The sequence below is a fragment of the Raphanus sativus genome, chromosome 6 (genome assembly GCF_000801105.2).
Source record: "Raphanus sativus cultivar WK10039 chromosome 6, ASM80110v3, whole genome shotgun sequence".
NCBI classification, from domain to species: Eukaryota; Viridiplantae; Streptophyta; class Magnoliopsida; order Brassicales; family Brassicaceae; genus Raphanus; species Raphanus sativus.
Window position 1 is genome coordinate 35,036,811 of NC_079516.1, and position 18,340 is coordinate 35,055,150.

At 32.9% G+C, this 18,340-nt stretch overlaps 1 protein-coding gene across 1 annotated transcript; it reads right to left on the bottom strand.

The window, feature by feature from the left end:
- Positions 1-3,814: 3,814 nt before the first annotated feature.
- LOC108809690 (protein WVD2-like 7) lies at positions 3,815-6,112 on the bottom strand. Its single transcript, XM_018581849.2, has 5 exons — positions 5,780-6,112; positions 5,635-5,704; positions 4,611-5,206; positions 4,331-4,529; positions 3,815-4,241 (listed from the first exon to the last, which is right to left on the bottom strand). Exons 2-5 carry the CDS (start codon positions 5,677-5,679, stop codon positions 3,927-3,929), a joined length of 1,155 nt encoding a protein of 384 aa, XP_018437351.1. The 5' UTR covers positions 5,680-5,704; positions 5,780-6,112; the 3' UTR covers positions 3,815-3,926.
- Between the last annotated feature and the right edge of the window lie 12,228 nt (positions 6,113-18,340).

Consider the following 18,340-nt stretch of genomic DNA (forward strand, 5'->3'; position numbering starts at 1 on the left):
ATTTCAGCCCCATTCGGATATTTCTAAATTTCGGTTCGGGTTCGGTTCGGATCTTTGCGGGTTCGGTTCGGGTTCGGATAACCCATTTAAAATGTTTTTAAATTTTCAAAATTCATTATATACTTTAAATTTTCAAAATCTATAAGAAAGATAATATATTACATATAAATTTTCATAACATATATGTCAAAATACCTTAATTTAACATATAAATTGGTTTTCTTTGAATATTTGGATAAAAAATCAATAGATATTTAACTATTTTGGTGTTTTCAGTATACTTTAGCTATTTTAAACATTTACTTTTCACTATTTGCATATATTTTCCGAGTATTTTGGAAAACTTAAAGGTATCTTATATATTTTTAATATTTTTAATATACATTATATATAAAAATAATGTATATATTTAAGTATATAAATTTATTTCGGATAAATTCGGGTACCCAAAATATTTCGGTTCGGATCGGGTTCGGTTTCGGTTCTTTAAATACCGAAATTTTGAACCCATTCGGATATTTAATCAATTTCGGTTCGGGTTCGGTGCTACTTTTTCGGATCGGGTTCGGTTCGGTTTTTCGGGTTCGGATTTTTTGCCCAGCCCTACTACGGCTTACGAAATTATTCGTTAGTATTTCTTTTAGATTAAGCTATTATAAATATGCAATTTTGAAAGTTGCACTAGATTTTGATTCGAGTTCTGGAAGTGCAGAATTATTTTTTCTGAAAAATTAATTAACCCGTCAGTTTGTTCGCTCATATGTTTAGGCATGATCATTCAGTTTTCGATTCAATTCCTTTTGTTTTTTGGTTCCAGTTCAGTTGTGGTTTTTGTATTTTTTTTGTATCAAGAGATATAGAACCGAGCGATTATTTATGAATTTGGAATTTTGTTTTGGTATGATTATTTTTGTTCTCGATTTGATCTGGATAACAATGATAAGTCGACCATTTTCGTGATGAGTTGGCTTTTTAAAATTAGACGATGTTTAGAAAAAGTAAAAAAAAATATCAAATAAGCGGTAACCTGGGACCAAAACCGAACTTGAATACCAAACAGTTTCAATAACCTTTTTTTTTTTTTTGATCGAAGACAGTTTCAATAACCTTATTAACCACTTGTACTAGTAAAGATACATTATCGTGTTATACAATTAAATCTATATGACCTCTTGTAAGAAATTATTAGAATTTAACACTTAAACAATTAAACTCCCCACCCTCCCTGACATTCCTTGGTTTGAAGGTGTGGAGAGGCAGCTCAGATTAGAACCTCTAAGACTAAAAAACCCAGGAAGACTCTTCAATTGCTGTCCATTATCCTCGTTAAGATGTTTTAAACTATTATGTAAGCCATTCCTCCAAACCAAGCAACGCCTCACGATTACACACGATTTTTCTCTTGAATTTTTTAGGGTTCATCGAACTGGGGAAGGGATAAAATGAGAAGAATGTTGGAGAAGGTGGAAAGTTTAATTGTTTAAGTGTTAAATTCTAATAAGTTCTTACGAGAGGTCATATAGATTTGATTGTATAACAAGATAATGTATCTTTACTAGCATGAGTGGTTAATAAGGTTATTGAAACTGTGTAGTACTCGGGTTCGATCCCAGGTTACCACTGACTTGATTTTTTTTAGTTTTTCTAAATGACGTCGCTTAAGTTTAAAAATCAAACTAATCATAAAATCGGTCTACCTCAGCATATTACTGACACGGTGTCGCTCTCAGGTACGTAAATGCCGTTTTTTTATAAGTTCAGGTATCAATTTGAAATTTTTATTAAATCAGGTACAAACACGCAAAGTCAAATAGTCTGGGTATTGATTAGGCAATATGATCCTAGTTGAGGTACTAATTGACTGTTTTTCCTCGGAACACCAAAGCAAAACAACCTGGTAGAAAGGAAGCACCGTCACATTTTGATTGTAGCATGAGCACTACGCTTCGAAGCTCACCATCCTATTGATTTCAGTGGAGAATGTATCCTATCTGCTGGATATTTGACTAATAGGACACTAAAATTTGTCACTGGCGGTATTACTTTGTATGAGAAGATTCACAACAAAGATCTTTCTTATGACCATCTCATGGTATTCAGGAGTCTTTGCTATGCTCATAGACAATCAACAAGAGGAGACAAGTTCGCACCATGCAGAAACATATGCGTATTTATGGGTTACCTATATGGTAAGATATGGTAAGAAGGGATGAGGATTGTTTGCTTGGAGAAATAAGAATTTTGCATATTCAGAGATGTAATTTTTTTCTGTGAAAAAGAGTTTTCTTTTGCGACCCAAGAGAATGAATGAATCCAGAAATGTGGGAGCCGATTTCTGGAATTGATGTTAACTCTCAAATTTGAGTAGAAACGTCGAAGTTGGGTCGAGCGAGAATGTAATTCCCAACAATGAAAGTATTCATGATTCATCTGTTATTGGTCCCAATAATGAGTCACTATCAGAATTTTCCCAAACATCTAATGTTGCTCTCCTTCCTCTTCGACACTCCCGACATCAAAATCTACATCATAACCTCAACCATCCGTTGAGTACGAGACACAACTTCACAGAGGTCATCAAAAAAGGGTTCCGCTTGTTAAGTTGAAGAACTTCGTCACCAATTCAGCTAAAATATGTGTTCTCACCAACTCGACAAGAGGGAATACAAAGTTGCTTTATCTGATTTCAAAGTATGTCAGCTATGGCCACTTCTCTGCTAGACATGCATCGTATCAAGTAACGATGGGTAAGATATCTCCACCGAAATCTTATAAACAGGCTGTTATGGATGAACGATTACGTAATGCGATGAGTACTGAGATTTCCGCTCTTAAAGCCAACAGAACTTGGGATATTGTCAATTTGCCTTCGGGTTAGATGGAACAATAGAGAGATTTAAGGCTAGCTTGGTAGCTCTTGGAAATAAATAAGTTGAAGATGCTGGTTATAAGGAAACTGTTGCGCCAGTTAGAAAAATAGAAACAATAAGATTATTTTTGGACGTAGCTACTAAAAGGGGATGCGATGTTCAAATACAAGTAGAATCTAATCTTAATCAAATATTCAATCACCTAAGAGGACATGTTTTGGAGTTATGTCTCATTTGGTTACAAATTCGACATAAGATCAATGTAACATGCATTGAAGAAAAGTGAAGAAAAGTGGGATGACGTAGATGACTAAAATTATAGACTTTTAAACCTAGTTTTGGTCTTAGTTACACAAGTAATAAACTAGATTCAAAATTAAACAAAATCGGGTTCAAATTCACCTTCAAATTATGTTCGGTTTACTTAAATCAAGATTTTTGCCTAAAAGTCTATCACTGCGTAAATAAAATAAAATCTGTTACAAATGTTAATTAGATGTACGTAAGTGTGCCATTCAAAATTAAGTCTACCAAAAAAATCTAACATTTATAACAAATCAGCTAATTCATTCGCTTAGACTTATTCCAAAAATATGTTTTAATTAAAATCGAACAGTCAATTCTGTTGTAAGAAAATATCTGTCATTTTTAAAAAAATTTGGCAACACATTTTTGACAGATTTTATTTTATCAATAGATTTATATAAAAAACTTAACATCCGACAGATTTATACTTTTTCAGAACAAATATCCCGATCATTTTGTGGCAATGACACTTTTGTAATTTAGTTTATTTTTTTTATAACATGAACAACGACAATTTAGATCATAAAAACATTCTAATAATTTGTTTGTAAAATATAAGTTATTCTAGTAATTTCACAATAAAACTATGTAATTCTAGTAAATTTCCCTTATTTGAATGGTGATTTCAACATAAGCTAGGGCATATGCTTTGATTGTTTTATTATATTTGTCTTTCTATGGTATAATATACTAATGATCATTATAGCATAGAAACACAAACGCAAAGAACTAGCTGAGACGGTGAATGGCTCACAAAGCAATCTCAACCGTAGAACGCCTAACCGCTAAACTCCTATTTGGGATGTTTTTTGCTGTCTTGTTGCTGCTATTTGGTCTAATCCCACTTAGACTCCTCTGTGTATCCACCTTCTGTTTGTTAATATTGAGCTTACTCTTGGCTGCTCCATTGACCAATGACCGAGCACACCTAGCTTTAGATGAGTGTTCTTGAGTATCTTTTCTTTCCTTTTCTTGATCTTTTGATATGTATTGAGGTCTAGCTTGTGTGCTTTTTGGTCTTGCTTTAGAGTTGAGAGCTTTTCTCACTATAGCTTCCACATTTTCCTACAACATCAGAAAATGTTCCTTTGTAAACTCCATTTTGGGAACAGAGCATATGGGAGGAGAGATAAGTTAATTATTTATTTATGTACCTCCTTTCTCTTCTCAACTCGCTCGTTGCTTCTTGAACTGAAACCAATAGTGGCTGTTCTCTCTTTTATAGAAGAACCAATACAAGTCTTGGACCTGAGCTTGCTTGTGGCTAGAGAAGTTAGGCTCTCAGTTTTCTTTGATATTGAAGCTTGAGATGCAAGGGATTTAATAATCCTTGTCGGCTTCAGTTCCTTTCCTCTGCCACCAGAACAAAATAGATCCTTGAGAATGGGGAAACAGTTAGAAGGAAAGATGGGAAACAAAGCTTAAGTAGGCTACCTCTTAGTGTCAAAACTGGTCTTAGTATTACAACTTGAAGAGCCCTTGACAACATGCTTCTTGGTAGTAGCTTTAGTCGTTTTCTCATAACAATTAATAGCTTTCCGGTCATTTTTTAAAGGCTTCAATGTAACTGTACTTTTCTCAATGCAACCAATATTAGTCTTCTCCAAAGCAACAGAAAGAGAACTATGATCATCATCAGAATTCAGAAGAGTCTCTCCATAAGACACACAGCTCACACAAGACTCGCCGAATGGGCTCTTTTCTCTATCACATTTGTCTAGTTCATAGCTGTAGTAGCTACACTGACTCATACTCTCCGACAAAACTTCTTCTTTCTCACTAGCAGTTTGTTGATGATGTTGAGCTACTTGTCCCCATGTTTGAGGTTCTACAGAAGTCGGAAGTTGGATTCCTTTTTTCTTAAAATGTGCCTCGAAATGAGCTCTCATCTGAGTAACAGAGCCAGGCTTAGATAATTTCTCAGCCTCTTCTAGATATCTATTGTGAGAAAAAGATGATCTCTTCTCCCATGATAAAACTTCCTTCTCAAATCTTCCAAATGAAACGGATCCTGAGTTAATAGAATTCTCCTGCAACCCATTCAAAAACAGATTATAAAAGGTTTGCATTGCTTCAAACACAAGTAATGCATTAGTGTTTAATTTCACGCAGCAAAAAAGAATAGTAGTGTTCAACTGTTTTATGACTTTTTTATGCATATATTTTGATAAAATATTGCGTAAGAAACTCAAAATATATCGGGAGTGTCGTCAAGCTACTAACAGAAGGGCTCCCGGTCTTCTAGGTCTCAACATGACGAACAAACCATAGAAGTCTGTATCTTAGTTCTTATCAATGGGTCCATGTAAACGAGTCAGTAACTTTTTTTATGTAAGCGAGTCAGTATTAATTTGAACTAATCATATAATCTATAAACTACAAGAAGACAATAATTTACAAAAAAAAACTACAAGAAGACAAAGTAGTAAAAATTTGAGGTTAGTTGTGAAGAGATTACCAGAAGGCTTAGGTTAAGCGGTTCTTGAATTTCGCCCGCCATCATATAGAGTTATATAATTTTCTGTTAACTGTAGATATACGTGCATTTTTAGAAGTTCGGTAAAAGAGAGTAGGAAAAATAAAAACACAAATCAAAAACATACCTGTATTTTGGGATAGAAAGAGCATAAGAAACAGAGAGTAGAAAACGGAACTGATGAAGTAAGCAACAATGAGGAACTTTGGACAAAAAGAACTCTGTATATATAGCATTTTATCATGATGAATACAGATTTGGAGACTAATCAATATTCCTGTCACTTTCTTCTGTTCTCAAACGTACGCTTCCCACGTTCTCCGTTTTAAACGCCGTTTAATTAGGAGGGCACGATCAACGGTCGAGAGTGAAGCGCTTCGACATGTTCTTAGATCATTGATCATGTGGATATCATTTCACACGTGAATGTGAAGCGCTTCAACATGTTCAAATGTTGCCAAATCTAACGTTCGCTTACGGACCCGACCATTAGATCTCTTTAAATTTATCAACCGATTTTTGTTTTTTTCTTCAGTATGTATTATACGGATCTAAATATGATAATTTAATCGAGCAAGGAAAAAAAGCAACGGAGAGTAATACAAAGTTATAACCATTAACTACATGTTTTCGTCTGAATGAAAAATATTTAGACAAGAATGAGATATCGGTAAAACTAATATCAGTGCAATATGATTTTTGTGTATTTTTACCGTGCTTAGTTGCTTAGAAGAAGATATAGCAAAGATAAAAATGAAAATAATTTAGGGGTTAGGTCTCCTACCAATATAATGGAGGCTAAACAAGGAAACATTATAATTGATACCTCACCTTCCAAAGCATGTGATAACATTAATAAGAAATGTCGTTTTTGCGAGAGACCATAGCATGGCAATTGCATGTGATGTCCCGCGGTTGCAGCAACAAGTCGTAAGTCTTATCTAATGATTAGCTCAGTTGCATATGATTCTCATTTCACATTCTTTTTTTTTTCAGACCATAGCATGGCAATTGCATGTGATGTCCCGCGGTTGCAGCAACAAGTCGTAAGTCTTATCTAATGATTAGCTCAGTTGCATATGATTCTCATTTCCCATTCTTTTCTTTTGTAACTGAAAAAAAAAAGAATGGGAAATGAGAATCATATGCAAATGAGCTAATCATTAGTGGGGATATCTTATCAACTTGACTCTCAAAATGTGGAAGCAAAAAATAATTAGATTTAATTTGCCAGTTAACTGTTACTCTCTCCGTTCCAAAATTAGATTATATTTTAAATAGTTTTTGATGTTTCAAAATACATGAAGTTTTAATATTTTATATTAATATTAGTTTTGTTGAAGATAGTGACCAATGAAGTTTTGATAGTTCTCTTGATGATTGGTTAAATTAGTTTTTATTTATATTTTGTAAAGATTATTTTTTAACAAAAGTGTATATCTTAATTTTTGTGCATTGAGTACAATATTAATTATTTTGAAACGGAGAGAATATTATTATTTGTTTTCATACTGAATATTTATGTTCAGACATCCCATAATGATGATCTAAAGCCCTTCTTATTCTTCCCCCAAGCGTACGTACTCTTAAAATAAAATTATACATGAAAAAGAAACCGTTATACAAGTTTTTTCTTTTGCTATTGGAGTTTGGTTATCAGTTTAGTATCTATTGGTTTATGTTAATCGTGTGGATAAGTATATTCTTTGAGTTTGTTCTAGTTTATAATGCAGAGAAGTTCGTAACTTACATAACAAAGTCAAGTTTAGTGTAGATATTCCTGATTTCCTGTAGTTCGAGTCGTATATATATGATCTTCACATCATATTATCAATATACATAAATTTTCAAAGTCTCTTTAATCCTCTTTATGTTATCAGTGCTGAAACTCTATTTTTCAAAAAAGTCAATAAAAGTTTGCGGTGGAAAATATGACAGGAACAAACCTGACCAATGCTGCAGCAGCAGCAAGGTGAGAAGTACCGTCTCGCCTTACGACCTAACCTCAACTGACAACCCAAGTGCCGTGATCTCACATCCATTGTCGAAGAGGACCAACTAAGATGAGTGAGAGTGCCGAATGTAAACAGCCTTGACATGAAGATTCCTCGCTGGGACGATTTCGAAACCAGGAGACGGCTCTCGTGACCTTGAAAATCGGTGGACAATCCATGTTCTACTCGTGTCTTGGATAAAGATGTCGATTTCTGGTGCTGTGTTCGAACATCTCACACAGGGATGTTGCGAAAGACTTGTGGGATCATCTTAAAAAGCAATTTTGGGTGTTAAAATGTCCCATAATTCAGCAAATAAGAGCTGAAATCGCCTGTTGCAAGCTGAGAGGACTCGCACTAGAATCATATTATGGAAAAAAATTGGGATAGTCTCGCAACCTATCGGCCTTTAAGAACCTACAAGTGTGGTCATTGTGTCTATGATCTTGGCACAGCGCAAGAGGCGGATTGAGAAGAAAACAAGGTGCATCAGTTCTTGTTTGGTTTGTATGATGAATTTCACACAGTGAGATCAAGTCTTGTGGCTGAACAACCAATTTAGCCGCTCGAGGAGGTTTACAACATTTTGGGACAAGAAGAGGATCTCCGTACACGTAGAGAGAGACCAGAAGTTCAGAATATTTGGTTCAAGTAAAGGCACGCTTTCGTGGAGAAAGAAGCGTTTTGTGCAAACATTGTAACCGTACTGGACATTCCTATGAGAACTGTTGCGCCATGATCAGATACCCTGAATGGTGGGGAGACAGACCAAAGAGCCAAACACTCCCATTGAGAGGTCATGGAGGTTCAGGTGAAAGTTTGAGTGGGGGTCGAGGGCGGGGAAATACATCTTATGAGAATTGTGTGAATGTACCAAATCACGAATCGCACACCCAGCTCAGGAGAATCTCGTCTCGACTGAGCAGGTCCGAGAATTTGTGAGGGGTCTGACCGAACAGCAGTGGCGCTCAATCAAGAACATCATCAATGAAAAATGCAGGAAAGGAGACAGTCGAAAAATTGTCTGGTAAGCCTTCTTTTACTTCATGGATAATGGATATAGGTGCTTCACATCATCTTACTAGAATATTTGATTTCTTGACAATTTTTCGAGATTTGGATCCAGTTCTGATTGTTGTGGCTGATGGAAGAGAACAAGTTTCTTTGAAAAAAGGAAAAATATATCTAGGGGCAGACTTAGTTATGAAATCGGTCTACTATGTAGAAGACTTGAAATTAGATTTGATTTCTGTTGGACAGTTGATGGATGAAAACAATGTGTTGTTCAGATGGCTGATAACTCGTTGTTCAGAACCACATTTCGAGGATGCTTATTGGAGCGGGTAAGCTTGCAGGAAGAATGTTTCGCTTTCGCAGCATGGAGATCACAGCAAAAGAAGAAAACTTGTATGAGCTGTGGCATATTAGGATGGGTCATCCCTATGCGAAAGTTTGTGAAGTATTTCCTTAGTGTTTCTTCTTCTGTTTCTTTGTCGGTTTTGGATAAAGCATGTGATCTCTTTCTCCACACTAAGCAAACCAGAGGCTGTTTTCTTATCAGTACAAATAAAACTTCTAAGATTTTCGAGCTTTTTATTGTTGATCTTTGGGGGCTATATGGGATTCCTTCTCATTTTGGTAATAGAAATGTTCGACCATAGTAGATGATTACTTAAGAGGACATTGGTTGTGTCTATTGAATGAGAAAAGGGAAGCACTGTCTCAACTGGAAAACTTCTTCTCTCACTGAAAGAAAATTTCAAATGAAACTACAGCTAATAAGAAGCGATAATGGGTTTGAGTTCATGTGTCTAGCTAAGTTCATTCAGGACTGTGGAGTAGTTCATGAAACTTCTAGTGTGGGAATACCACAACAGCATGGAAAGGTGGAACAAAAACACAGGCACACTCTGAACCTCCAAAGAGCACTACGAGTTCAAGCAAAACATCCTATCGAGTTCTGGGGGGGGGGGGGGAGTGTGTGTTTGACTACAGCCTACTTGATAAATAGAACTCTGAGCTCTGTGATTGGAAACAGAACACTATATCAGATGATGTATCAGAAGCTACCATCTTATGAATATTTTAAAATTTTTGGCAGCTTGTGTTGTACTCACAATCAGAATAGAGGAGGAGACAAATTCCCTGAGAGAAGCCGGCAATATGTCTTTGTGGGTTACCCATATGCTAAGAAAGCATGGAGACTTGATGACTTGGAAAAAAATGAGTTCTTTGTGTAAAAAGATGTTGTCTTCTCGTAGTATATTTTCTCTTATGCACAAACACTGAAAACTTGAACCATTGAAGAAGACGAAGAATGTCTTTGGTCTCCAATTTTTGATGGGTTAATTTTGGAAGAGAATATGGACCATATTGTTCCTCTAAGCCCACTAGAAAGGATAATTGGGCCAACTGATACAATTGTCGTGGACACTACAACTTTGTTTCCCCAAAACCAATTGAATTGTCGACTGCAACGCAAAAAACAATGATTCAAGATCAATAGTTGTATTGTCCACAACTATAGTTAATGACTGATGACAAACCAATCGTATTGTTGCGGAATTTTTGGTTAATTTGGCAATAGTTAATGACTGATGACAAACCAATCGTATGTTGGTAACTTGGTATCCAATATCGAACCATGATATTACAAAAGTGTTTACTACTACAAAACCAAAGGCCTTCAAGGAGACAATGAGAGATAAAAGATGGAGAAACTTGGTTGTGGATAAGGTAGATGCTTTGGAGAAAAATTTCACATGGACAACTAAGGATTTGCCTCTAGGAAAGAAAGAAATTGGCTGCCATGGAAGACACGGACGCAACCAACAGTCAGTATGTCATCTGCTGAAGCAGAATATAGGTCCATTGCTACTTTTACTCAAGATTTAAAATTATTAAAGATATACATATTTAGGTTAAGATATGCGTCTTGTGAAGAATAAATATTTTATATTTATTAGTTATTTTATTATGAAATAATAAAATAATAATTATATATTAAATAACTAAGAAATCAGTTACTATTATGTAATAAATTGGCGTGCGCTTATAAATCAAACGATCACTCTAGTTTGTTCGCAATCATTTTAGGATAAATATATCTTAACAATCAATCTTATCTATGTATATGATGTATAATTAAATTTAAATGATATTAACATAGATATATGATATACCTTTAATATGGAGATTTATTAAATGAGGTTTCTACTTATATAATTTTAATATTTGCATATTTTTGTAACAAAATTTTACACTGACTAATTTTTTTTAATATGGGATGTTTAGTGGTTTCAATAATTTATAATCATTTTAAAAAAACAGTGAAGATTTCAAAATTAAAATATTAACTTTTCAATATATGTTCAATGCAAATATCAATATATAAGTATGTATTTTCATATGATGTATAGTTTAATTTAAATGATATGAAATATATATATATATTAACATAAATACTTATTAAAATAAAATTATTTATTCATATGGTTTTATAATAATTGTATCTTATTACATAAAAAATTTAAACCTTGATCACAAAAGTTTATGTGAGACTTTTAACAGTTTTAGTAATTTATACTCGTTTTGAAAAATTCAAAATACAACATATTAAAAAAAACTAAAAAACTCGTTTCTATATGATTAATGTAATTGTGTAATTTATTTTAGTAATAATTGTTTTTAAAAAATGATAGAAAGTATACATATTGTTAGCAAATTTTTATTATTTAAAATAATTAATTGTCATATATATATATATATATATTAATCAAATTAGGTAATTCTGTATGTTTTATTTAAGGAAATAATAGATAATAAATTCAATTTGATAAATGAATAATCTATAATAGACACACTATATAATATATCATTCCTTAATAATTTAATTTTGAACTAACAAAATTTTCAATTGATTATCAAGCTACTACATAAGAAAAATTAGTATTTCAATTACTTGACAACTCAACAGAATATTTTTTTAATTAATTCAAAATTCGAGTTATAACTTTTTAAATATTTTTCTATTAATATACAGACGATAACAGATCTTGATTTTACTTTAGAAAACAAAACCACTTACACCGTTATTGGACTACTTTATTATTTATTTTATTTAGTGAAAACACACAATTAAATCATTTTTGTTTATTGATTGGGAGGTCAAATGCAATCATACGATCTTTCGCGCAGGTGCCATATTTTTTTTATCTTTTTCCCCACTCATATCCTATATAAACTTTACCATCTCATAGAGCGGTTTCTGAAATAAGCCGAATCTTATGAAAATCTGTCTGATTTTAACAATTTGACCCAAAAAAAGCTCTGTCTGATTTTAGAAGTTGGCTGTTTGATTTTAGAAGTTAATTCTTTACTTCTAAAAGTATTAACATGGTCGCATGTAAACAGAGATTTATGTTATAGATCGATTATGAAAATCAAATTTTATTTAAATAGGAAGGATGTTCAGATATATAAATTTGTTTTAGTCCAGTGGTCATGTTAACAGCCCAATACTATCTTATTTTCTGGTTCCCTGTCTGAGAAGACAAGGGAAATATATATTGAAAGTCTAGTCCAAACATAAAATTAATGTATTGTTCAAAACCCATTGTTGCATCACACCCAATAACTTTTAAAGTTTGGAGCTGCGATGTATCAAACGTATGAGTGAGAACAAATGAAGGGAATCCAAAGAGAGTAGATAATTTGCATCATGTCATTGCTCCTTGGTAACGTTGGGAGACGACTACCGACATGTATATATATACTACAAAAGATAGGAGTCACATGGAATACTGACGTGATGTTTCTCAGATGACTTATGACACTTAAATTAGAGTAAGGTAAGAGTTTAAGAAGAGAGTTGGCAACTGTCATAGTGAGAAACTGTTATGTTCTTCTTTTTTTGAGGCATTGATGGTATGTTGGATTTCTGTGAAGTTTAAGGGTGAACATATTACCCATGTGAAAGAAACAACATAGGCATGAGCCATGTTGTGTTCGATAGTTTTATTTATTATTTATGACATGGGTGTAAATCTGTAATACGGAAAGGAGTGTGAATGTCCCATTAACCAACGGTTCACTTGTCGGAGACTTCTAACCGGTAGGTCCGTGGTTTTGCCGACACCCACTATCACCTGTCATTTCTCTTTTCTTCTTTTCTCACAAAATAATAATATACATTTCTCTTCACTATAGCTAAAAAAGCTTAAATGATGTATACTAGGCTATTAGAATAGCGATTATTAAGATGGTGGTGTACCACGAGAGAATGCAGTCACGCACACGAGGACACAACCATTCCATCTCAATCCTAATCATTTTATTTTATTTATTATTTATCTAAACTTACTCCATTTATGCTATTCATTTATTTTTTTTCCATAATTTTTTTTGTCTTTTTCCTCTTGGTCTTTTACTTGATTGAAAATTTTAATCTATATATATATCTATATATATATATATATATCTATATATATATATATAAATTACGGACAATGCAAAAATGAAAAGATTTATCTGTCCGAAAATAAAAAGGTTTTCTATAGGAAAGAAAAAGATCGCATATGGAAAATTAATAAAGATAAATCAAAACTAGTTCGTAGATAACTTGTTAGTTTTTAAAAATTTGTTAGCTTTTTTAATGTGTTTTACTTTTTATCCTTTGTATATAATAATTTGCACGTTACTTTGGGGTAACGTGCAATTGCAGTGGTAAAAATCACTAGGAAATACCAGTATCAGTATGTCACCGTTAACTGAAAAGCGTAGGGAGATAGGGGAGTTTTGGGCACTCATATCACTCTTTTCTCTTTGGATTCACACAAAATTTCCCCGATAGGTAATAGGTATAACGAGATGGATTAGTACTTCTTTTTTTTTTGGTTAAAGATGGATTAGTACTTCAAAGTAATTAACGACTACGTTTCTTTCTCCTTTGGGGTCCATATATTTGTTAGTACTGGACTTCAAATGCATGCACACGATCCATTGTTGATACTGAGATACAAAACACCTCTCAATGATTCGATTTAATTATCATGGTGCTGTGATTTGTCCGTGCTGTCTACGGTCCACCCCCATGAAACCCGTTTGGCTTTGTCTGGTCGATTTGATGGTTACATCAATTTCAAGTGAACTTTTTGAAGCCTGAATCAATTTTGATAGAAGAAAACGTAATGTATTATAAATGTGTATATATAGAACTTGGGGTAATTTCAACGAAGAGAGACAAAGAGACAAGGAGAGCAAGGTCTATAGGCATAGGGAGCACATGAAATGAGGGAGTGGGCCTGAAGAATAATACAAGCGTTAGACAAAAAAAAGAAGAAGAAGAAGCTACCAAGCAAGAAGCAGACATTTTAAGACATCGGCTCTTTCCTTTTACTCATAAGTACACTAGTAAGTAGTCACTCACACTTCAACATCTATCATATATGTATGGTTATGATTTGTAGCATTGTGGAACCAGATAATCAATGAAAATGAAACGACCAAAATTACGAAATGGAAATACGAGACCATTAAAATAGAAAACCTTAAATTAAATACAAAACTTGTCGAGTGAAAAATATATTTGATTTTTGTCATCGATTTTATCAAATGATTAGATATAAAACATAAATATGTAACATTTGTAGCTGATAGAGATTAACCTATAGAATGACAAAATCAGTAAGAACCTATAGCAAAATCTATAAAGTTTAACTAGAAATTAAGTTTATCTCTATATACGTTTGAAAACAACCAGTCAACAGTCTTATTTGTACCATGCTGGAGACTTTTTTAAAACATTTTTTTCATAAATCTACATACTTTTACCTTTTTCCGAAATCCAAAACTCGAGGTTTTTATGGTGTGAGGGCATCTCCAACTCAACTCCATTTTTTATTCCAAAATGGAGTAAAAGTGAATATGGAGTAACATATGCTCCAACCCAACTCTATATCTCACTCTATTTTGAAGTTTACTCCATAAATGGAGTAATCTATTTTTTGTTTGTTCATGACTCCATTATGGAGTGAAAATGAAGTAGGGTTGGAGTAATTTTACTCCATATTCACTTTTACTCCATTTTAGAGGAAAAAATAGAGTTTTACATTGGAGATGCCCTGAGCAAGTCATATATATCGCTAATATTCTCACCATCAATGAGTTGTTCTTGTTTCAGCCCGTCAATTTACCAGCCAAGTGGACAAAAACTTTATGAAAAAATTACATTCATAGACCCAGACGAGCTATCTCAACTGGTAACACCTCAGACATTTGTCTGAGAGATCACGAGTTCGAGTCTCGGGCGGAAAAGAGTGTCCAGGACCCTAACAGGTACAGACAAAGACTGGCTCCGAGCTTAGAGGGAATAAAGTCCGAAGGCCCGAACCCATCCTGGTTAATCAAAAAAAAAATTACACTCATAGACACTTTTTGACTTTACAATAGCACAATAAGACACTTCTCACTTGCCACACACTTTCCTATTGTTCAAAGACCAATATACCCTGTAAAAACAACTCACTCTCGTTACCTTTTTTTCTAACCAGAGTTTCTCTCTCTCCAATCTAAACCTCTTCCTTTCATCCACATTTCAAAATAAAAAGTAAACCCATAAAAAATATTTTCCAAGATATGGTCTCAATTTACAAACCTAATCTCGATTAAATCTCAATCTCTATTATATGATGCTAAAACTTACTCCTAATATCTTGATTCATGTGACCATTCTGTTCCGAAAGTTAAGAAGATTTGGGATTGATTATTAAAGGGAACACTTTTCTTTTTCAAGATGGCTAGGAGTTACGCAATCAACCTTAATTTATTGAGAGCAATGTGAAATCTTTTTGCTTCTTTTTGACAGGTCTCTTGCAATTAAAAATCCGTGGTTCATTGATGATTGTTCTTATCAGTTATATAATTAGTTTTTTTCTTTTCAAAATTGGAACCTTTAGTCATGTGGTGTTTAATTGAATACGTATATTTTGATGTGTTTTATCAAAGCTTAAAGCTTTTATCTTGCTGTGATGAAATTTTGTCTGTTATTTGATGAGTCTTTTCTAAATTAAAATCTTATTGTCTTATATTGTCTTTAGTTTCCTCTTTCTGATTGAGATCCATGTGGATTGATTAGGCTTCTAGTCTTGGTAGTTTTAAATGAATTAGAATAAACTTTTGTATCTTTTGGAAGGTTTCATTGGGTTGAATCGGTTCTAATGTTCATGTAATGATGGATGCGGCGGAGAGCTGAGCTAAAAAAGTGACAGAAGTTTGAGGTTAAGAGGAGAGCTTCACGGATGAGAGTGGTGGAGGATGTGAAGAACTGGTGATGACGGATGCGGCGTGATGGCGGATGTGAAGAATTGGAAGCGGTGATGGCGGATGCGGCTGTGGATATGAAGAATTAAGGTTGTATCAACTCGTCCAACCCAAATTCATGTGTGCACAACTCGTCCAACCCCAATTCATGTGTCCACAACTCGTCCACACCCAACTCCCATGTTCACAACTCGTCCACACCCAACTTCCATATCCAAATCTCTCTTGTCCACACAACTAGCCTATGAACAACTTCATCACTTTATGTTTTGTTGAATCAGAGACATGTCCTAAATAGTTATTTGTTTTTCTCCTTCTTTAAAAGAATTACATCGGTGTGTTTTTCTCTTCTTTTCATGTTGTTGTTCTAAATGGTTAATTAATTTAGTAGATCATGGTCATCACCTAATCCAACATATACTTCCATTCCACATACATACCATCCACAATTCATTTGTTGAAATAGCACCGTCCACGACTCATTCGTTATGGTTGCACCGTCCACGGCATATTATATATAATACTATACGTCCACTTAATTCAGTTTTATAAAGTTCAAATTTAATATATACATATATATGTTAAAATATAAAGAAAAAAGTATTATAATTAGTTGGATCAAATAAAATAGCTAAATGTTTATTATAAAACAAAAAAAAATCATTATGCAAATACATTGGTGTGAAAATATTTAATAATATATTAAAAGTAAAAACAAATTAATGTTTTAGTACTTATCCACAAACCAAACTAGGATGTTCTTTTTGTTTCACAATTTAACTGAATCTGTCTTAAAGGGGATCTATGTCATTAGCACTCAGATACTTTCAAGAAAAAGTGTCTCACATGTGCTGTGTCTTTGAGTGATAGAGAAAGAAATATTGTTCTTGGAATGTAAACGACTCAAAATTTCGTTCTGATTACTTCCACTTACTTTAGTTTTTGCTAATCACAGTCTTGGTGTAGAAGCATTAGCAAGTTTCACTTAAATCACTAGACTAAGGCCATCAACAATAGTTTACTCTAACTTTTTGGAGAATCTGTCAAATATAACTCAAAATTTGATTTTAACCCCAAAATATATCCAAATTCGAATCAAATGTAAAAGTAACATAAAATACTAATGAAATTACAACCAACCCATTATAACTAAAAAAAAAACGGAATTCATTTTTATGAATTTAACCTCATAAAATCTTCTAAGATTTTGCAAGTCTTATAAGGTTTTGTAAGTCTTCTTGAAGACTTCGAGGAATTATTCTCATATAGTAGATCTTAAAGATAATTTTCTAAATTTTGTAAAAAAAATATTTTGATGTTAGAAAATTAAAATTATGTAATTATAAACATTTCTAAACAATATAAATTAAGATCTAGTAAAATTAAATTGTTTTCAATACAGATAAGTGAATGTAGTGTGTCATGATATTCTTTGGTTAAGGGTTTGGTAACATATATTATAGTACTGTATGTATTTTTAGGGTCAGATTTTGGAAGTTTAGCTTGTTTTTTGGAAAAAATTTTTTTGACTTATATGTGATTAATTTGTGTATTTTAAACACTTTTAATGTTAATTTCAAGTTGTATGAAGTGTTTATTTCTAGTTAATTATTTATTTTGAGTTTAGGGTGTATGTGACTTAAGTGTTCTAAATAATGCATTAGAAGACTTATGTGGAATTTTTCTAGGCGAATAGTAAATTTAGAGTCTAGATAGAAGACTTTCAAGTAAGTCTTCTAGGATGTATTCTATTAGAAGACTTACTTGAAGACTTATTTGAAAGTATTATGAATCAAAAATATTTAAGTTTATTGGAATTTTAGTTTTTCGTATATAAAGAAAAATTTACATATTTTTTTTTACAATCAAATGGCTTCAACAAAAATATATGTTTCTCATTCTAAAACTATCAAACTTCTCTCTAATATCTTTGAACTTAAAACACCAAACTTCATATTAATTTATCATTTTTATCTTCTGTCGTTCTCACTGATTTATTTTGTTTTACAGGTTTTTCATTACATAGTTTCCATCTTCAACTTATTTAAAGGTAGATATATAAATTATATTTTTTATATAGTAACCTCTTATTGTTTATAATTCTTATCTTTTGAAAACTCTTTTTATTATTTTAAGTTCTTATATAGTAACCTCTTATTGTTTATAATTCTTATCTTTTTCCAGATCTGAGAGAGACTTGGAAAACTTCCAGGGGAGTCTTTTCGGAAGTCTTCTAACATTTAATACAATAGAATACTTGATGAACATCTTCTAGCGGCGTCCTCTCCCATTTTCTTCTTTCATAACAGATTAGAGCTTTTTGGTAAGTTTCCATGTATGATATTTCTTCATTTGATAACCATTTGTTTCTTAAA